This window comes from Hetaerina americana, unplaced genomic scaffold (assembly GCF_022747635.1).
Source record: "Hetaerina americana unplaced genomic scaffold, ioHetAmer1.1.p SCAF_2, whole genome shotgun sequence".
NCBI lineage: Eukaryota > Metazoa > Arthropoda > Insecta > Odonata > Calopterygidae > Hetaerina > Hetaerina americana.
In genome coordinates this window covers 96773836-96796740 of record NW_027286763.1, presented here as the reverse complement: position 1 = coordinate 96796740, position 22905 = coordinate 96773836, and the positions used below count along the sequence as shown (strand labels likewise).

General features: G+C 36.5%; 2 protein-coding genes across 2 annotated transcripts; one reads left to right on the top strand and one right to left on the bottom strand.

Annotated features, from left to right (window-relative positions):
- Nucleotides 1-583: 583 nt before the first annotated feature.
- LOC139688329 (beta-1,4-glucuronyltransferase 1-like) lies at nt 584-22234 on the bottom strand. The gene is made up of 6 exons (XM_071585827.1): nt 22023-22234; nt 21117-21531; nt 4727-4936; nt 3692-4267; nt 2011-2178; nt 584-933 (listed from the first exon to the last, which is right to left on the bottom strand). Exons 2-6 carry the CDS (start codon nt 21399-21401, stop codon nt 739-741), a joined length of 1434 nt encoding a protein of 477 aa, XP_071441928.1. The 5' UTR covers nt 21402-21531; nt 22023-22234; the 3' UTR covers nt 584-738.
- On the top strand, nt 11109-17482 carry LOC139687503 (gustatory and odorant receptor 24-like). The gene is made up of 5 exons (XM_071584691.1): nt 11109-11318; nt 12840-13076; nt 14000-14074; nt 14159-14248; nt 17309-17482. The coding sequence occupies exons 1-5, from the start codon at nt 11109-11111 to the stop codon at nt 17471-17473; spliced, it is 777 nt and encodes a 258-aa protein (XP_071440792.1). The 3' UTR covers nt 17474-17482.
- Nucleotides 22235-22905: the final 671 nt, after the last annotated feature.

Sequence of the window (22905 nt, the reverse complement as noted above, 5' to 3'; positions counted from 1 at the left end):
ACCTGAATATATTAGTGATTTTATAAAAGTCCCAAAAATAAGAAGCAATCAATCAAATACAATATTAAAGTAAACACTTAAAAAATTGTGAGTAAATTAAAAAAATAATAAGGCTCAGGAATTGTTAAGTTGAGCAACTATTAAAATTGCTCATGCTAAGAAACCATAAGGGATAACAACAAAACAGTATCAAAGAGTGCAAAATAGAAGTTTCACCACAATTAGCTATCATATCTGCTATGTATTTTTATCTCTGTATTTTGAGGTATAAAATATATTAACATCACCATGCAATGTTATTCACAGAAGATTTTTTACTGTAGTCTCTATTTTGTTGTGCGACAATGTAATGTTTTCGACACTCATGAGAACAAAAAAAAAAATATATATATATATATATATATATATGTATACCTCAGTCTTTCATTGGCACTGAATGAAAAACTGAACTTAAAACTTAGTATAAAATTGAGTGCTTTGATTCTTTCATTTAAATAAATCACAAAATTCATTTTGAATGAATTAATACTTCAGTATTGTCACTTTATATCATGATTACTTTGAATGGCTAATATCTAAACACCTAATGCAAATCAATCCATGATAAAATGAAATTCCTCCAGCATGATTCAAGAGAACATCATCATATTGTCCATACCAGTATAAAATATGCACTCCTTCTGACTTAAACAAATGCAAATTTGTGCATGTTATTAGGGATGAAAGGATGGTTAAAAATTAATAGCATCTTCTGGATGACTCTGGATACTTTTCCCGGAGTTCCAACTTAAACTGTCGGAAGAGAAATAGATTGCGTTCCTGCTCAGCATCCTTCTCAGGGTGAAAGGAATCTGGTGTCTTTAGACCCTGATGCACCAAAAATGCATTATTGAGCACAGAGAATTTGTAGCCAGCAATGTGGAGTTCACACACCTGAAAGTTATTTTAAAATATAATTTTCTCTAGGCAAAAAATAATTTCGTCATTTAAAATATCCACCCATGTTTATTCAGAGAAATCATTCACACACAAAAGAAGAGTGTGATAAAACAACCTATAATTGCATAGACTTTCATTGAGGAGATACAATACATATGTATAAGCATTTATACGGTTTGGTTACTAATTTTAGGCCTGAATTAGATTATTAGATGATGGAACTCAGTGTAGGAAAAGCATCAAGTAATTTCCAGAAGGTTGTCGATCATATAAAGAATAACTTCCAGGAAAAAAATTGACTTCACCTTTTGGCACCCAGTTTTAATTTTGCATTCCCAGAATTACAGTACTAGCTTTAATTTAATACAGTGCCATTGTAAAATAGTCAAAGACTTTTTTGAGCTGATGTTTTTGGGAAAAGTCTTTTGATCCATATGAATGGTAAGGGATGCATGCAAAACGTGTCCTATGAAGAATTAAAGGTATTTTCTAACAAATTTTATAAAACGTGTTACATTTGTTATGATAGACATACTTTATTGCAAAATTCTGCAAAACATTCATTCAATGTGAAATTAGGGCAGCCAACACACAAATTGTTCTCCAATGATAATTTGCTCTCCTTTGTTGGGACCACTATATGCACCTTCTGCATGAGAAATTCAAGATACCATAGATCCCAATTGCACTCTGAGCAGGAAAGACCTTTTCTCCCAATAATTTCCTCCACATAGAGGTATTTTACTGTTGAAATATTTTAGAACTCCTAAAAGTGTGAAAGAGACTAATCTGGTGACCTAAAATCAATATTTAGGGAAAATGTAATGAAGGGCAAACAACATAATCTACAGATTAAATTAAAAAAATAATCACAAAAGTGAAAGGTGAATATATAGGTAATGATTTATTCATTTATTATTTATTGCTTTAATAGGTCACATTATGACATAGATCTCATAATATAAACGTAGAATATTAAGGAGTCAACCAATAACTAAAATGAACACTGTATGCGAAGCACGGCTATCATTTGATAAAACTAGATTTTAATCAGTAATTGTATTCACTAACCTGACTAATTCGATTGAATCCGTACTGTTTGAAGCGCTCATCATAATATGGAGCAGTGTTGCGAGATATGTAGAATGGCTCCCATGGGTCCTTCCATAGTACTTCAAAAAGTGGTGCTAAACCAGAGCTTGGTGGTTCCTTCTGCCATGTCTCATAATCTGTATGCACCTGGGCATCAATTCAAACAGAAGATTTCTTTTATTCATGAAAGAATGAAAATAAAAATGTTGACAGCCTGCAAATAACTAACATCAAACACAATTGAATTATTTTAATTCAAAAGTTACCTTCCAACTAAACAGTGATGGTTGGAACTAATAATTTGAAGTACACTTGTACACACAATGGGAAAACCTCAAAACTTCAGAGCAATTCACTTCATTATGACTGAAATAAGTTGTTTCCTTTGGAGCAATATAGAGATAATGGGGAGAACATAAATGGGCTCACGTATGCACAAGGTCTTCTGTTGGCCATAATGTTGCCAGCCAATTAGAAGGATATGCTAGTTTAGATCAAACAGAGTAGCCACTATTTTTCTAGATTCTCATTCACAACTTTTTCTTGGTTCTACTGGGAATTATGCCCGCCTTTTCCTCAATTTTTGTTCCAAATGTGAAGAATCTAATTGGGCATATTTCTGTGCAACATATTCTAGGTTTTCATTGATTAACTTATCGCTATACATCTTGCCAATTAAGTTGAAATGACTCTCAATTTATAGAAATGAGTTTAAGAAAATTCTTCAATCTAAGATTAGGGAAGTTTAGTATTCCCAAAGAAGCCATTTCGAAAAAAAAACTGTCAAGCATTGGGAATATGTAAGGGGAGAAATTTAAAGTAAAACCTCACCAGCATTAAATTGATAAATAATCAACAATTATAGATATTTATGCAATTCTTGAGCGTAGGTAAATACAAGATACAAAATAAATAAAGGACAATAATTGATAATGAGATAGTTGGTAATACACTTTTAACAAATTCATTGGAGCCAAAGGTAATATGTATTAAATGAATCAGCCAAATTTGTAAAACTTCAGAACTATACACCTAATTGCATGCACATTAACAAGCTTAGCAAGAATCACCTACATAAGAATAGAATATTCAGCACAAGAGTTTTGATCAGGTAGGATACAAAGAAGCATAGGAGAAGACCCTTGGCTACCTGAAGGGTAACAAATGGGAAGCCAACATTCATTCTTCCTATATTTTCATAGATCTGGAAAAATTCATTCGTTAATCTACTGGAATAAAATCCCTCTTACTCAAAGGAGTATCTATGGCAACCGAAGAGTGAAAACTTCAATGAAAACCAGAAGGTTATTATTAAAACTTGACCCAATAAGAAAGAAGCAAGAATCTTGACCCAAAAAGAAAATGTATGTGAGACAAAATAATATAAATGTTGGAAGAACTGAGAGGAGGAAGAAAGTATGCAGAACTAAAGAAGATTTTACTGTAGTGTACATTGTCACATTGCATTGTGTTAGGTAAGACTTAAAAGAGTAGCATCGGCTAGTATTTGAGTCCATCTGATAACTACCTCAACCAGTACTCTATCTAAGATTCTACTGAATCATTCAAAATTTTCTCCACAAAATAAAAATTTTTATAGCCTATGCCTTTGATTTCATGAAATATTCAAAACACCCACCTTATTCATTAAATTACTTACCTGGCACTTCCAGCAAAGTTCAAAATAGAATGGCCGCAGTCTAAAAGTGTCTGACAGAGCAAGCAACTCCGCCTTATCACCAGGTGTTGGAGCACCTTCACTGGCTTCAAATGCAGGCAGTACATAAACAGTCTTATCATCTTTCTGGGACTCATCAAAAAGGTGATTTTCCATTGCAAAATGGTTAAAATCTACTCGAAGGTTACGAGATGGCAGCAAATCAATATCCACTGTGAGGACAAACTCGGTTATGACTCCACAACGAGCCACATTGCGGAGGAGGTTGTTTGGATATGGTGGTGACTGAACGCCTCCAATACCAGTCCTACGAGCATAATTTTTCTTTGTCTTGTCCCTCCCAAATTCACGAAGTTGCTCCAGGAGACTGCCACAGCGAGATGGCGCTGTGGTGCCAAGCGAGGCCAGGGGGGCACGACCACCAGGCAGCAGTGGAGAGACCAAATGAAAGGAAGCCAGGCGACGTATGGGGGGTGAGCAGGCACGAAGGGATGCTATTGAATTTAGAGCTGTTCCCAATTCAGGTTCACCAGCAAATACAGCAACAGACATTGGTCCCTTGGGAAAAAATACAACCTTTCATTGCCAAGAAGAACTGGGTACACAAGGATTGTACATCCAGAATTCTAAAAAATTATGAATTGGTGTCGGATCGGCTGAAATATATGAAGAGCAGTAAATCAAATACTTATTTAAGGCATATCTGAGATTTTACAGTAATGTATTTCTTGTATCCAATGCTGAGGAGTACTGCTTTCTCATTAGGTTGCATGCTAGAAATGACTCGTAAGTGAGAAAAATTGTAGCATGCAACATCATCATACAGACAGAAGTATTATAAACTTTTACTTAAATTATTAACACAGTTTGTCTTTTCTTATGGTAAGTATTTCAGCACACAGATAAGTTTGTATGGATAACATGAGGTAGGCGAATTTATCTCATGTTTATAGCTGGCATTTCATTGATACAAGCATCAATAATAATAATTAGTAAACTCCAGAATTGATAACCAACCTGCCATCTTTCAACAAAAGGGAGAAGTCGGTGCAGATGTTCTACAGAACAGTGGGTAGCAATGGATATATCATGAGCAGGAGTCCCTGTTGAAGCCTGTGGGTAGCTTTCAGCCTTGGCCAACCTGGGCACAACCTGGAATTCTCCACTAGCATCCAGTACCCGGCCTGTGACTAGGGCACGAGCTAGTATTGGTAGTTCAGAGTCAACCTGAAAAAAAATTAAGAGAGCTTGATCAATAATAACATTTTTATTCAGGGTGGCCACTAACTTTGTAGATTCCAATTCATGACTTTATCCCAATTTATCCCACTGGACAAATAAGTTGTCCTTTTTCCCTATTTCTTTCCCAAGTGAAGAGTTAAAAGTCTGATCAAGTATTCTCTTTTGGATCGCCTATCTATGCCTCATTTACCTCCAATATAACTGAAGTCAGTCTACTATAGCTTTGGTTTTTTCCAGGATTTGCACATGCAAACAAATACCTATGGTAGGCACTAACTGATCCCACTACTTATAGCAACATAGTCCACATAGGAAATTCCTGATTCTCATTTAAGGTGAAGATGGAATTCACAAATCAAGGAGGCAATAAGGAATGAATTAAAATCCATGATTAGGACCAAAATTACAAGAATGATTAAGTAATTACATTACAAGCTAATATATTATTTTACACATAGGTTATTATATTATTACACATTACAATTAGGTAAATACAATTGACATTGGAACTTTTAGCTCGTCATTTAACAGGCCATCAAGATATGAGCCCACACAATTCTTGGGGCTATTAGAGTATCCTCCTAAATTTTTCAATTGTATTTTGAAGAGAAACTATGGAAGTCTGTCCATGTTAATGAGCAACTGTAGTAATACTGCTAGTTGCCAGCTTTGGAGCAGAATTTTTAATAGATAGAGATATTTAGTTCCCCTGTTTTCACCATAATCATCACTCCAGTAATCCCCGCTATCCTTCCATCTCACCTCGCATAGACCTAAAATATCTATACTTCCTCTTTCTATTTCATACTTAATATTCTCTAATTTTCCTGTACTCAACATTGTCCTAACATTCAAAGTTCCTATTCTAACTAATTTGGTCTTCTTCTTCTGCGTATTTAGTCCTGATGCTGTCGGTTTACCTTTGCAAGAGTTTCGTGAGATGACAACCACGGAAGCCTTGCCTCTCCTACTGCCGGGCACAAGACACAGCTGATTGGCCCGAGTCCCGTAGTTTCCAGGACTCATATTCTTTATACTGCCCATCATTATATTCTTTGAAATTATAATTGAGGTGGTTTCCCGTCGCCTTGCTCAATAGTGTTTTTAGTGTGACATCACCACTCAGTGGCCGCCCTACTGGGGTCAGATGCCTTTGCAGCTGCCTCACTGAGGAACAGATGCTGTGTAGACTACCTTTCGTCGGGCTCCTAACCCTCGACCTATCTGGCATGGGTGCCCCTACCAGGAGTAATTATTATTACTCCCGCCAGCACAGCTCTAGGGGTCATCGGAATGCACAAACCCTTCCACAACATCAAGGTTGTAGTCCATGGGAGGGCTCTTTTCCAATAAGCCTCTTTGCCTAGAACAATTCTTCTCCTTACTGCTTACTTCTTTGACCATTTTGGTCCAAAACACTTCCGAGACACATTAACTGTTCCTACCTGTTCTAGATTTTACCTTCTTATTTCAATGTTAACCTTAGCCTTTCTCTTTCTGGAAAACCACATATAGTAAATTTTGTTTAATTTATAATGTTTATCATCCCAGATCTATCACATTGAATTTCCAATACACTCAGTAATGCTTGTAACCCCTTGGCCTACTGAGAAACTAGAGCTTGGTCATCAGCTAACCTAACTGATTTAACAAATTCGCCTATGACTTTCATTCCTATATCCAGTTCTCCTCATGCCTCTTTAATAATTTCCTTCACATATACATTGAACAGCATTGGCAATAATAGACAACCCTGCCTTACACCTCTTCCTAACACTGTCCATCCAGACTCTCCATCCTTCACTTGCGCCCAAGGAGTCTAAGACATGTACAGGTTGTGGATTAGCCTCCTATTCCTCCAATCTATTCTCTTCAATACACTCATTAGCTCTTCCCAAATAACTCCATCTAATGCCTTTTCAAAATCTATGAAATACACAAATTTGGCCTGATTGTATTCTATATTCCTCTTGATAAATGATTCCTCTTCATTACTGCAATGGCATCATGCATGCCTCTCCTCTTCCTAAACCCAAACTGATCATTCCCTAAGTCATCATTTGCCTTGCTCTCCATCCTTTGGTCAATGATCCTAAGAACCGCTTTAGCTGCGTAAGAAATCAAACTCATTGTTCTGTAGTCCCCACATGATGTATCCTTCACCTTTTTTGAATTATGAACTAACACTGATCTGAGTCTTCCGGCCAGATTCCTTTCTCATAAATGCTACGAATTAGTCCTTCCGACTCTTTCTCCTACATTTCCCTAAATCTTCTAGTAGTTCCCCAGGAATGTTGTCAATCCCCACAGCTTTCGATTTCATCTCTCTTATTGCCCTTTCTGTCTCATCAATGAGTATGCCCGGTGGACCTAAGCTATCTTTTTCTACATGATGTTCTCTTTCTAAGTCTACCCTTGTTGGCTTAAGTTCTTTACTAAACAGTTCTTCTATATGTTCCTTCCATCTCTCTTGGATCTTTCCTGTTTCAATTATTATCTTACCCGACTTATCTCTAACTTTTAACACAGATCCTCCCGCATCTTTCCTCTGCAAACTTTCCCTATCCCCACACTGCATCTTCTACCTCACATCTTTTGCTTTATTGTTACTCTTCTTAATTTATTATTTAACACAATGTACTTCCTTCTGCCTCTGCGTTTACATTCTTCCATTTTCTTCTCTCATCTATCTTTCTCATCATCTCATCCATGATCCATGATTTCCTTGTCCTTTTCCCATTTACCGCTCCTATAGTTTCTTTTTCGGCTTTTGATGTTCTTTTTTCATGTATTCCCATTTTCCATTGATAGTACTCAGCTCTTTACTCTCATCCATGATTTCCCCTACAGCCTGCTGATAACTCTTCCTTGTCATTCCAGTTAATTCTTTTAAATTCCTTTTCCTAACCCACCGCCCCTGCCTTATCTTTTTGAAACAGACACTACACCTAATATCAACTAAATTGTGATCAGAGCCTGCATCCACTCTTGGGAGACTACGTGAATTGAACATAGTGTTCCTAAACCTGTGCCTAACCATAATATAATCTAACTGATAGCTTTCTGAGTCACCTGGCATTTTCCATGTATACTTGTGCCTTTTCTGGTGCCTAAACCAAGTTTTGGTGATGACTGAGCCCTGTCTCCAGCAGAACTCAATTGCCTTCTCCAACGATAATTCTTTGTACCTGAAGTGTAGTCCCCCACTTCATTACCATCTCTTCCTTTGCCTACCATCCCATTCCGATCCCCTATCACTATCAAATGTTTCCCTGTAGGAACACTCGCGATCATGTCCTCTAACTGATGGTACATCCTATTGACTTCTTCCTCCTTATGAGTGCTAGGTGGCATGTATACATGAACAATGACTAAGTTCGTCAGTTCTGCTATTATCTATACTAGTAATATTCTATCTGTTGCTTGCCCTATGTTGACTAAGCTTCTTCCTACGTTTTAATTCAATATTATGGCAACCCCTCATTGGCTCTCGTCCCCTCCACTGTATATTATTCTACAACTATCACCCCAGTAATCCCCGCTATCCTTCCAACTCACCTCACATAGACCTAAAATATATGTATTTCCTCTTCCCATCTCTCGCTTTATATTCTCTAATTTTCTCGTCCTCAACATTATCCTAAATATCATGTTCCTATTCCAGCTAATTCGTCCGTCCTCTTCTGCATTTTTTGTCCTGCTGCTGTCGGTTTTAATATGCAAGGTTTTTGTGAGATGACGACTGTGGAAGCCCTATCCCTATTAGCCCGCAACTATCACTCCAGCAATCCCCGCTATCCTTCCATCTCACCTCGCATAGACGTAAGATATCTATATTTCCTCCACCGATCTCTCGCTTTATATTCTTTAATTCACCTGTCCTCAACCTCATCCTAACATTCCAAGTTCCTATTCTAACTAATTTGGTCTACACTGAAATAAAAAATACCAAATTTTCTTCCCACTAAATTTGTATTCGGTACAACTAGTTTCGACGCATTTATGTCATCGTCAGTTACGAACTTACCTGAGGATGACGCCGATACGTCTAAACTAGTTGTACCGAATGCAAATTTAGTGGGAAGATACATTGGTATTTTTCACTTCAGTTATAATGGATTTCCACAAAGTTACCCCAGGAAAAATGGAATATATACTTTGTTCTTTTTATTCTGCGTCTTCTGTGCTGCCACCGTCGGTTTTACTTCGTAAGGTTTTCGTGAGATGACGATCGCGGACGCCTTGCCTCTCCGGCTGTCGGGCACGACACCGGCAGCGGGAGAGGCAAGGCGTCCGCCTGGCCGATAGGGCCGAGTCCCGTAGTTGCCAGGACCGAATATTCTCTATAACGTTCTTCATAAAAGTTTTGGGAATAATAATTGAGGTGGTAGCCTTCCTCAATAGTGTTTTTAGCGTGACACCATCACTCAATGGCCGCCCCACTTGGGTCAGACGCTTTTGCAGCCGCCTCACTGGGGAACAGATACTACGCGGACTACCCTTCGCCTGGCTCCTAATCTTCGACCTATATGGCATGGGTGACCCTACCAGGAGCAATTATCTTCGCTCCTGCCAGCACAACGAGCCCTGCCATCACGTCAAGGCCCACAGGAGGGGAAAAGCCTCGATGGTTAGAAAAAATTAAATATTATAAAAACACAAGTAAGTAAGCCTTTTGATAGTAATCAATGGCAAATGTAACAAACTAAGGTATCTCAGAATTATTTTGAATAAAGGGACCTAAATGTTTGACTTTCTTTGTCTACTTATTCTCAGTATTACATTTCACAGGTAGTATACTAAATAGCTGTCAGCGGCGACTTAGTAAAAACTATGACGCGGGCAGCACCTTCAGCATGCCACCACAGGGGTCTATAGAATTTAATTAATCACTGCTAAAAGTTCTGAAAGAATGTTACAATTAACAATATGATTTTCATAATACAGTTTTAAAATTCTTCAGAAACGTAAGCATAAAACCTTTAAAATGTGCCTACGCCATCGGGAAAATTGTCAAAAGTTGTTTGCAGTGCCTGAAAATGTAAATATCCGTCGATTTTTCACAATTGGTAAGACGATATTTTTTCCTCATTGCGTATGGAGAAAGCAAAATATTGCAAAAATGTCTTTTGCATTAAGGAGTTTAATACAGAATTGGTTTATTACCAGATAGTTTTTAAAATACTAGTGATATTTTGTGTTCATTTCATCACGAAAGAATTATAGTCGAGGTCAATCAATCAATGGAAATTCCAAGAACGCAATTACAAATAATTGAGATTATATTCCTGAAGCTCCTCTTGAGAAAAATTAATATTTGTTTTCTTCCGGCTGCAAACATCAAAACGAGTCACGCCATCCATAACCAGCAATTTATACGGCTCTAAACACGCCCCACGCTTTAGCCAAAATCAACAGTCTAAATTGCTAATGATTACGGTTTTCACGAGCACTGGTGCACTTCGACAACCTCAACGCTCCTCATTTGCTAAGTGAAATGCTGGCAAATTGGATTAAGAAGTCGCGAGTCAATCCTTTTCAGGATACTGCTCATTTCGCTTCCACCTGGAAAGATGGCAATGGTATCTTTCCGGAAGGGAAGCAAAAGATAGACGATGTGATTCCGAAGAAACGAGGCAAACGACGAAGGCGAGGAAGCGTGAGGCAAGCGCGGATCGGCACCTTTTTCAACACCCTCGAGTACATTCTGCAAGCCCTGAGAATGGCCTCTTGCCTGCCGCTGACCGTAGAAAAGGAGTCCCACACATTGAAATTTCGAATCCGGTCGTTATCTTTCGCTTTCTCGGTCATTACTTATTCGGCATGGTCTATCATTGTATGGGTTGTGGTGCAGGAAAGACTCGACATCATCGTCGAGTCAAGTCACAGTTTCGACGACAGCGTAGTGGCTTACGTTTACATTATCTACTTCGGGGAATGGCCAATACTGCCTTTCATCCGGTGGTTCTGGCAAACCCCCAAACTCTTGACTTTCTTATCAAAGTGGAGGAATTTCGAGGATCAGTTCCAATTGATCACAGGCGCCCCCCTGGAGCTGGACCATGAGATGAGTAGGAGCCTCGTGGCTGTAGTGGCTACCTCCGTCCCTTTGTTAACTTTACTTGGGGCTGTGTCCTCTCACTACTTAATGCCTATGATGCCCCCCATGCATTTGGCAGCATACTGGATTATTGCAACACAAATGTACCTCAACTCTGCCTTCGTCTGGGCTACATCGAAGGCTCTACAGGCAGCATCCAAAGGACTGGTTCAGGGACTACGCCGGGACGCCAATGCGTCAGCGACCACAGATGCTGGATCCATACTTATTGGCCCTGGTACAAGGCGCTGGCCACAGGAATACATGGTTAAGTTTATTATAGAGTCCTTACTTCAACACATGACACCTTTTCCCAGACTATGGAATTCAACAATTTCAAAAAAGGCATATTTTGCTTTGATAACTGAAATATTTCGGTTATAGTTCATGAAATATTTCTCCTGGATATGCTACTTTACCCCTGAATACTCATCCCAAAATGAATAAGTCGCCACATCAAATATTGATTGTTTTATATCAACTGAACAACATATTTCGTCAGGTATTTGAGTCAAGGGTAGCTTCCCCACTGAATCTGCTGAATCTGGTATTCATAAAAACAAAGAGCATTGATCTCATTAAGAGTGTCCATAACCTGAATTTTAGTCGACCATCATTTGTTCAGCAGTCAAGTATTGTAATCACTTGGCCACTGCTTCTCAACATTAACAATAGGCAACAAAGAAATCATGAAAATTAATGTTGACACCACTTCTTCCAATATTTAGAGCATATTTAGGCACTGAATTGATGCCTTAATCGAAATAATTTTGTATTTAAATATTTAAAATGCTGTCTTTAAATGCTGTGGTGAACTTAAATATGGAACATGAATTTGAAGCGGTCAATTTTCCAGAAAGATTAATCAATGCTATTAAAGTTATGATAACAAAAAGTGACACAAAACATAATCAAATTAAATGGCCCAAGCAGAAATTTGTTTGAAGTTCAGGTTTCCAATAAATAGTCCAGAATTCATGGTCACAGTATTTAAGGGAATAAAATGATATCACCTACTGCATAGTTTATTACAAAACAATTCAGGAAACCCAAAGCAAAATATGTGCTTTTTTTAATGTTTCATATAGTTGCTATGAAGGTCTTTGAAATCACTGCTTCGAAATTATCAATGATGAGTAAAACTTTGTAGATTTTTGTTATATTAATGTTCAGTCACATTCAAAGAAAATATGCACTTGGCCAGAAAGTATTTGTTTTCATTTGTATGCATTTCCATACAGTTTGAATCAATTTTCTAAGTTGATTACTTTATTTGATAAAACCTTAAGTTCCATAACAAAGGAAAGAACTAATGCACATATAACAAATTTTGTAAGTAATTTCATCAAACTTTTTAGTCACTCCAAATATGCTCGAGAACTCTCATATAAAATTTCTCTCATTTACATAAATTCCAAGTTCATATTTTGGCATTCTCTCTAGCTTGTCTTGTGTCAACAGAAGTCCTGTAATCATGGACTACTTGATTTAGCAATTTATAACAATTATACTGACAAGAAAAGGCAACTGCCAACTTTTCAAGTGTCAGTGTGCCCATTCCAGTGCTGGTATGGATACGGGTAACACAAATTGGCATTAGACCTAGAATATATTGTACAATAACCAATAGGTGTTCTTTTCTCAGTTTTTATCTGATTCTCATGATAAATATTTCAACACTTTCTTGCTAATCTTACTGAACTAATGGTGCATTCAGATTTCCTGTTTTATTCAGTTCACTGATCTGTCGTAAGGATCAACTTCATTTTTATGATAAACTCTTTCCAGGACCTTTGGAGGAAACTGAGTATCATGGTAAGGTACAGTGGAAGTGGAGCCATAGGGACTGCCTTCATGTTAAACATAGGAAAAGAATTCCCAGCCATGTTACTTGCAGCATATGGAGTGATTGCTTGGGTGGATGGAGGTACTCAAGGCAATGAATCTGGTGTTCTACTTATTCTTATTCATCACCTTGGAGATCTCATCCTTCTGGGCAATTCAGCACACAATGCTGCCCACAGTGTAAGTGTGTAAATCATTCTTTTAATACCAATCATAATATTAGTGCCAAATTTTACGGTACTTCACAAAGTTAACTAATTTTTAATCTTGAAGACCCAGCATCCCAGAGTTTTTAGAAGCTACTATGTCAGTAAATTAATATCAATTGGGAATAAAACAAGCTCACCTTTTATATTGGCATTGTGCATATCACACAATATTCTTAACTATGGCGAAGAGAAAATTTGTCTTATTTGACTACTGTATAATCATTACACCTCTGGTAATCAAGGTATAAGAAACAAAATTTGCAAGACATCAGAAATTATGTAGCTTTCATGATGGTTTAATGTTGTATAATTTTTAATTGTATTGTTTTCACTCTGAGCACGAATCAGAAGAAATTGCAGCACAACCACAGACTAAAACTGCCTCCTAATCTTCAACTGTCCACCGATTAAATGGTATCTAGGAAAAACTTAATGAATAAGTTGGAGTCATCATATCTAGGCATTTTTGTGTATTCCACATTGCAAATTAGCATCACAACTAACAATCAGAATAGAGCACATCAATTAAAAGCATGAAGCCATAATGATGCTAACAGAGATGTGATAAAAGAAAATTGAAATCACAAATTATAAAGCTGATACCATTGACCACCAATGGCATACACCCTACAAACTGTGACTCTCAAATTTAAAATTCTACTGTTCAGATCAGTTCATTTTCATGAAAAAAACAAGTAGTAAATGACCACACAATCCCCTATTCATTTGATCTAAAGCAAGTTTACATAACATAAATCTGATTTTTCCTTTTTTACAAATACTTAAACAATATTGTGTTTAAGCATTGATAAATTGGAGTAAAAACATTTCATAGTTTACTGTTCCTATGATGTTATTAATAATGTTATTTCTCCTGCAATCACACTTTTATAGGCAGGATCTGATATTCGCGATGAGCTTTCTTTGATGATGGTCAAACCCAGAACAAGCCATAAAGTGAAGAAGGAAGTGAGTTAATAATACATGATCTTTCATGTTCAAGTACATTTCATGTCATGAGATAATGCAGCAGTTAATATTCTTTTTTTTAAGATACGTGAATTTCTTCAACTGATGGATGCCAGTCCCCCATACATAACAGTTGGTGGTTATGTCATACTGGACAAGGAATTAGTTAGTCGGGTAAAATTTTTTTGGTGCCATTTTATCCTCTTTCCAGGCATGCCCAACCCCTACCAAAATTCCTGATTCAACGTTCCCTATCAAACCAAATACACAGCCCCCTTCAAACCCTCCACAAAAATTTAAGCCACTCTTTAAATGTTAAAATATTTTATTGGAACATTTCCATTATATTCTGAATGAATAATACACATAATGTAAGTTGTACTTAGCCGTATTATCGCATTAGAAGTTATTATTTATTACAAGGTAATCAACCGGTTAAGGTAGGCTTTTGGATGAACAAAACTACCAAATAAATATTTTGCGACTCCTAACAAAACACAATCCAGCAACCTAATACACATCAAGTCCCTCTTCATCCCTGAGTACTTCCTTCCTCCCTTCATCCCATCTAACATCCCTATCCTGTTCCTGCCCTTTTCTCATTTGCCAAACATTCTCCCCTCTATTACAGTTTTCAGCATCCCAGTGCCAGTCAATACGCCCTTCATCCATCATTCCTGTCTCCATGGGATTTCTCCCGACAAACCCCTCTCCTTGCCCACCATACCAAGTATTTCCTCATTTGGTTTCTTCTCGGTCCATTTCACCTTCTCCATTCTTCTCCACACCCACATTTCAAAAGCCTCCAGTCTACGTCTATCCCCCTGCTTCAATGACGTTTCCGCACTGTACAGAGCTACGCTCCATATCAAAGCTTTAACGAGTCTTCTTTTAATATCCTTACTCAACATCCCTATCATCAACTCCTTCCTCCTTGTGAAAGCTTCTTTGCCCAGAGCTATTCTTCTCCTTACATCCCTACTACTTTGACCAAGTTGGTCCAAAACACTTCTGAGATACGTAAACTGTTCTACCTGCTCTAGTTCTTTCCCTCCTATGTTAATGTTTAGCTTAGCCTTTTTCTTTCTAGAAAATTGCATAACCTTTGTTTTATTAATATTGATTCTCATCCCATACCTGTCACACTGAATTTCCAATTCACTCAGCAATGCTTGAAACCCCTTGGCTGACTGAGAAACTAGAGCTTGGTCATCAGCAAACCTAACTGATTTTACGAATTCACCACAGACTTTCATTCCTACCTCCAGTTCTTCCCATGCCTCTTAATGCATTTCCTCCACAACAGCAACGGTGATAATGGCACCCCTGCACAGTAAAATGGCTTAAGATAAAAAATAAACTTTTGGAAAATCATCGTGTGTTATAACTACTCCAAAATTCTCCTGTCAATGTTTATGAATTCTAAATTAATATATATTTCCCTGAAAATGTTTCTCTCAATGCTTGAAACCCCTTGGCTGACTGAGAAACTAGAGCTTGGTCATCAGCAAACCTAACTGATTTTACGAATTCACCACAGACTTTCATTCCTACCTCCAGTTCTTCCCATGCCTCTTAATGCATTTCCTCCACAACAGCAACGGTGATAATGGCACCCCTGCCTTACACCTCTTCCTAACACTGCCCATCCGGACTCCATGTTCCCCACTCGCACCTGAGCAGTCTGAGACATGTACAGGTTGCGGGTTAGCCTCCTGTCTCTCCAATATACTCATTAGTTTTTCCCAATTCACTTTATCAAACACTTCAAAATCTATGAAACCCATCCTGAAGGCATTCTATATTCCTCTCAATTAGTGATCTCATTACTGCAATGGTATCATGCTTACCTCTCCCCTTCCTAAACCCGAAGAGATCATCCCAAGTAATCATTTGCCCTACTCTCTATCTTTGTGTTGATGATCCTGAGATCCTTTAGCTGCATGGGATATCAACCTTATTGTTCTGATTAGAAGACATACACTAGTAATAATACTAATGGTAATGATTTCTGAAAAACCTGATAAATATTATTGTTCAATGACTATTTCAACAAATATCGTTTTTAATCAAATTTTCCCTTATCTAAAACTTTTGTTTTGATTTGTTTTTCTTTAAACTCTCAAAAATGTTAATACTGCAGCTTGAGTCATGGCCACTTGAATATATGTATTTATGTTGAATTAATGCCACCCCTGTTTATTCTTAACTAACAGTTATTATTCACTTTTAAAAATTAATTGGAAGCATAAGTTAAAATCAAATGCTGTGCCATGAAATATCTAATGCCTGACATATCATCTTGATCTTGGTGACATAATAATAATGTCATTTTATGTTGTACAAAAAAGCTTCAATGCAAGCCACAAAGGATAAAAATGGTTAGTTTTTCACACCACATTGTCAAATATACTCATCATATATTCAATGCAATTAGATTACCTTTTTTGGCTTTCTAAATGCAGGTTTCCTTCATTATTCAAAAACAAAAAACTTTTGAAATTTTTTGGTACTTTCCATATATTGCTTTTAGTCCTTTTCACATGTTACTTTTAGTACCTTTCATCTTTTGATTGTGATTTTTTTGGTCATTGGACAAGGCTACAGATACTTTGGAACATAAGAAAGTCATGAACTAAGGTACTTTAAGACATACCTAATGTTTTTTAATAGGATTTTTGACATCAATTTGGAGTTTCATGGCAGATATTTCTTAGAAAAATTTTCATTTCACAGAGAACTGTAGCCAGAAGTTGTGTCTTCACCAGGTTCTCATGCTCCAGCATGCTATTCTAGAAACTCTTCCTCAAAATGCAAAGCCTTGAGTTTCACATATGCTGCTTACGGTTATAGATGATAAATTATTTAAAATAAACCATATTTCATTAAACTAATTGTTTAGGCTTTAAATTTCAATGACTCTTTTCCATATTAAATACATGACCTTCAACCTTGTACAGTGGTTTATTAGTATGCCTAAACCATGGGAATTAATTATGTACATTAATAACAAGAGATTTGGGAGGGGAGGGAGGAAAAGGAGAGAGAATTTTTTCTAGAACTTAAACTATTTTTAAAAAGAATTTCTATGATACACATGCAAAAAATGTACTTTTGAAATTATGATGGAATTTAGTGAGTGAGGTTTAGAACAATTTTATATTTGTATTAACTATGGAAGCCATTGTAGGCATGTTCCATGAAGGAAACTGATGGAGAAATTTTACTTCACAGCTTTTGGGCACTATGGTGACATATTTGGTAGTATTGCTCCAGTTCCGTCATGCCATGCACACTCCAACTATTCCCTGGATTTATCATCCAACGTCGAGTACCAATACAACCACTAATGAGTTGGATATGGGAGTTATTACTGCCACCGATGGATATAAATATTAAATAATGATTTCAAAGAGATAAACAAAAGTAGTCACTATTAAATGTAGATTTATTCCATTCCTTAATGAGGATTAACTTAAGAATTATTGTTTATTTTTACATATAGTAAAAGTTTAGAAAGTGTTACTTTGATCTTAATAAATCACTACAAACAGCACAGTGACAAAAATTGTGTCTGAATTAAACATTTCTCGCTTATTTTTTTATGCTTAGTTCCAGATGAGCAATGTAACTCAAAGTCAATTGCTTCTAAGCATATAGAGATATGATGAGCACACATAATTCATTCTCTCATTTAATTAAGACCATTTAATTATGAGTTGGTACTATTGTAGACTACATGGTTTCACATTACTGAAGACTTTTAAAAATGGTTCACAATTTTAAGGTACAACAGTTTGCTTTGTTCCTTGAATGATTTCTTTTTCGATTAAGATTACTGAAAGTTGACCAAATTGTATTTCATCTTGTTTTTAGGTCCCTTTACATGTTTATCTCTTATTAAAAGCCAACAAAGTAAAAACAGAGTTTATAATTTTTGCTAAGCATTCAGTGAATATATGAAAATTTCAGAATCAGTATAATACTTTGCTCAATGTTTTACAAAATTTACTATTGTACACATTTTCAAAGTTCATGTTACTATCATTTTGAATCAGCCAGTAGGCAGTGATGGCTTTCGATCTGGTTTCCTGGGAGCCACCTTTATATCTCCATTTATAAAATTCACGGAAGACCACTTACACATTTTAATCTCAAAGAATGGTCATTCAGGCCAGCATTGTTCATAATATTCCAAAGAAGCTGCGGGAGATACCACAACAGTAACTTATACCGGAGTCATCCGCTAATATGAATTTCAATGCAACAATTACAGAGTGTAAAAATCATTCACCTTGACTGGGATTCAAACCCGGATCCCTCAATGTCTGGTCAAGTGCTTTAGCCAGTTAAGCTATCGCGGCGTCCTCTAAAGCTCTGAAATTTTGAATTCCTTTTGAATATTGAAAACTCATCATTTTGAATTCTTTTTGAATTTTGAAAACTCATTACTTTGAATTCTTTTTGAATTTTGAAAACCCATCACTTTGAATTCTTTATTGCTCATTATTTCATATACTCCTAAAGATAAATGTCTAAAAATATGTATGGATACCCAAAAATGGAATTTATCATGAGACATTTATAACATGTATAAAAATTAGATCAAGATAGATATCAGCCTAACCACCATTTTCATCTCCGAAAATGTTTAAATATATGTATTAATCATATCATATCATCTGATTAATTAATCCTAATAAATCCTTCAAACTGAAGGAATAACAACATATTTCATTGGTAAAATAAGAACCACCTAATGATAGATGAATATCCATGGTGTATCAGCTTTACCCTTTATCGATCATCATTTTATAGTGTGCGCATCAAAAGACTTCCTTAATTTGTCAGCTTCTGTTCAGTTCAGTATGATTTTTTGATTGCCTAGTATGTAAATATCATTTTCTCTGTAGAAAACTGAACTATGGCAAAAACAAGAATTAAGAAATAATTTGGAGCACCAGCAGTTTGTATTATTGTTTGAGCTCCAACTTTCATTTTTCTCTCCCAGCCCTCCACCCCTTTTGGGAGACCTTGCTTCTATGAACCAAGTCACTTAACATATGAACAAAGCCAACCGTTTACATGCTACAGTTAGACAATTGGAATACATGCATTAAAAAAAGCTCATTTGAAAAATGTTCTAGCAAATACCAAATAGTCCTACAATAGTATATATTTATGGTCCTTCAAAAATTAACCACAAACATTAGGTACATTTACATACAAAATATTTTTAAAACCTGAAGAAAGGCTAATTAATCTAGCAAACAAAGCATTATTCAACTGAGATTATTTGGCTCCACCAATAATGATGAGTCCCTCCTCAGCAATGTTAGTATATGGAATTTAAACTACATACTGTACATTTTCCCTCAATTACATGTAACAGAGGCTTCCTTAAAAAAGCAAATTTGATGCACATGAACAGCTTCAATGCCACACTCACAGGAGTCGCACATTTATTCATTTGGCAATGATGAATCAAAATGCACCAAAGGGGTATCAGTAGACAATAAGTTATGGATCATAAGAAATGCATTGAGCCGAGTATTTCTTTCCATAACAATTTGATACCTTTATCTAAGTGGCTGTTGACTGGACCAGGTACTGTTACTTAGTTTTCCAAGCAAGATTTTATATACATTTGATAGCCCTAGAAATGCTTGAAGCCATTGTTTTTTCTTTGAATATGGTGAACTGCATGAATATTCAATGTAAGGAATGAATTCTTCACTTGAATTTTTAACCCAAAGTAAACGTTTTTCACTCGTTACTCCTTGGCAACACATCTACCTTATTTCCAAGATTCTGACTTAAGAAAATCTACGAGGTAACCAGTGAGGATTTTGTTACAACTGTAGCATTGTTTTTTCTTTAACCGTACTACTACACTACATTGATTGACAGTTTTAAGACACCGATTTGCCTATCAGGGCATGTACTCATGAAGAATCTTCGCATCGTATTTTCCTAAACAACTTTATTTTCATGGATTCTTTTGCCTTGCATCACGTCATTCTGCGTCTTCGAATTTGCAAGGTGACTGATAGTGTTTGCGACTGTACTAGTAGGCAGAAGCGATAACAGTTTGCCAAACTTCCTCTTTATCACAAGTAAACAGATTACAGGCGACGGTCAAGTTTTCGCGAAAACTATCGCTTTTCAGACGGATAAGTGCACCCACTAGTCACTCCACTCACCTACAAAACCATAACGCTTTTCCAGTATCTGGTTGAGAAATATCAAAAGGTGATACTTTCTACACTGGCCATATGTTACGTGTACGCCGCCGTAAGTGTAATCCTTCCTAAAAATTACAAGATTCCACCCTCTTCGTCTGCTTTACGACTTAATTCAGACTATTTTTATTTATTCCAGTAACTTCCGACTCGCTTAACTTTCCCCTGCAGTAGAACATTAAGATATGGACACATTCATTTTATAAAATCACATTTAATCCCATTACACGTTGAACATTACAGTGCTCGAAATGAGCAACTCGTTCTTCCATGGATCATATGACTTCAAATGTTAGCTTATACAAGAACTTCGTTAACACACATCACACCGACGTAGATTTACAACTACAAAAAGGTTGCTGAAAACAAAGATGGGCACTCTACTTTTCTTTGAACTTTTCCACAATTACAACATAAGCATTCAACGTGTAACTTTATACAGCAAAGATTTCTCTTCGTTAGTTCTAACACATAGTCTTCCCAGAATGCTAAAAATTCCAACTAATCAAAGCCTGTATTAAAATACGATATGTCTGCTGCGTTAATACAACATTTGATAAGAATTACATTAGGTATACTATGTCACTGCTTCCAGGGAATTGGTTATAAACGACTATATTGGTTCAAACGATAACAATATATTAAAAGATTTTTTTTAAGCAGCAACTCGAGAAGGCTAAACTTACTTATAAGTTGAGTCTTCTCGTTCAGTATATATTTTAACACAACACCTTTTCAAACAAACACAAGACTTCCGTTACAACTAAACAAAAAGAAAATATGGAGGGAAAGTAACATACCCAAACCCTGGAGTCTGCTGCAGATGTTTCTTGATAGGGTGACACAGCAAACTCCGGTCCTCCAGAAAATGAAGATATACCACCTGGAGTAACCGAAGCTGCTCCGTGGTAAGTAGGATACTCTTCATCTGCATCAGATGCGGAAGGTACTCCACCTGACCCACCAGCATGTTTTCGGTGCCGTGCTTCTAAGCGCGACAGTAATATCAGATGGACTACTTGCAACACAGCCACTATTGCAACTAACCCCAGCACCAATTTTCCCCATAAAAACTGACGAAGCATTTCAAAAACTATTAACTTCTTATTTCACTATGAATATGATTTCTAAAATTCATTTCATATTTTCATTGAGAAAAAATAGTGTCTTTTGTAACTGTGTTCTCCGGCCCATAAGCTGATTGATTCCTTCCCTCTGTAAAATTAAAAAGGAATTTCATTGGCACATATTCATCATAAGCAGTTCATAGGTTTATCATAATAGTTTGAGAAGTGGACATAAAATTTGAGAGCTAGGAATTAAGCTTCTATTATCTTGTAAATTCACCCGCAGTGGATTTTTTAGCAGCCTTGAAGGAAGATACAACTTAAAATTAAAACTGTGGGATATCATGAGTGCAAAACTCCTGCTGGTTCACAGACACCTAATTCAGAGGCATTGTTATGATTCAATTTCATAATGTTAATCCGGCGATTAAGCTCTCATTCATCTCCACAGTATTTTTTACAAAAAACGAAACATTTAGATTGTGGGTGAAAGCGAAATTTAAAATCCAAAAAAGGGCACATATGTACCTGCTTCAAAAAATCTCTCTCGCCACCTTTCATATCATCACAATTGTAACTGGTCAAAACATCAATCGTAAACTGTTGTTTTTATGAATATTATATAATAAGCGAACGTACCTTGTTCCAGCATTTCTTAAATTAATTTTGAAAATATCCATGGTTGGTGCTCGGAGCATTGCCGGTTGAGAGAATAACATCGCATATTACTGTCTGAATCTGCCAGTGATTTCATGCTTTATACTGTATATTTTTTACATTGCTCACATTCTTAAAGTACAAACATACCGCAAAGATTTGTTTTTATTGACACACGGCTTGTTCAACGTAAAATATCTCAAAACATCGACTGAAACAAGCAATAAACGAGTGCGTTCTACCAATAATGTACTTCCTTTGTTTTACTCCAGGCGGTAAATTCATCGTATATTATCGTTGAAGAATTTAGAAATTGACGAATGATGTTGAAGAATGGGCGATTTGGTCTCTAAATAATGCATAAACTGTTGAATTTTAGAGAATGTTTTGATCAAAAAACGTGGGAATATTTTTATTCAAACATTTTTTCATTGGTCATAATTTATTTATATTGATGACATTTAATATGGTTGTACCATTTTTCAAAATGAATAAAGTATTATTATTATTATCATTATTCCAATGGACTAAAACCTTGACGTGTTGGAAGGGCATCTACATTCGGATTACCGCAAGACATATGCCGGCCGAAGCAATGGTATTTGCTCCTGCATTGCGCATTGTCTGTTATTCAGTGAGGCGGCAGAAGAGGTGCATGACCCCAGAGGAGCGGCCATTGATGGATCACGTTAAAAACACTATTGAGGAAGGCAAATGGAAACTACCTCAATTATTTATCCCATGCTATTGTTATGGGCATAGATCAGATCATGAGTCCTAGCAACTACGGGCCTCGACCCAATCGACCGTGCATCGGTAGTATATTTTAGGCTGAGGGAGTTGAGATAGAGGAATCGCGAGGACA

Bases quoted from the DNA above. Each gene is read 5' to 3' on its own strand.
- LOC139687503 (XM_071584691.1), top strand. From the start codon at position 11,109: ATGCCCCCCATGCATTTGGCAGCATACTGGATTATTGCAACACAAATG. The intron at 13,077-13,999 runs GTAAGTGTGTAA...ACACTTTTATAG, and splicing joins CACACAATGCTGCCCACAGT to GCAGGATCTGATATTCGCGA. The intron at 14,249-17,308 runs GTAAAATTTTTT...TTTACTTCACAG, and splicing joins ACAAGGAATTAGTTAGTCGG to CTTTTGGGCACTATGGTGAC.
- LOC139688329 (XM_071585827.1), bottom strand. From the start codon at position 21,401: ATGCTTCGTCAGTTTTTATGGGGAAAATTGGTGCTGGGGTTAGTTGCA. The intron at 4,937-21,116 runs GTATGTTACTTT...ATTTTTTTTCAG, and splicing joins CAGCAGACTCCAGGGTTTGG to GTTGACTCTGAACTACCAAT. The intron at 934-2,010 runs GTTAGTGAATAC...AATAACTTTCAG, and splicing joins GATTCAATCGAATTAGTCAG to GTGTGTGAACTCCACATTGC.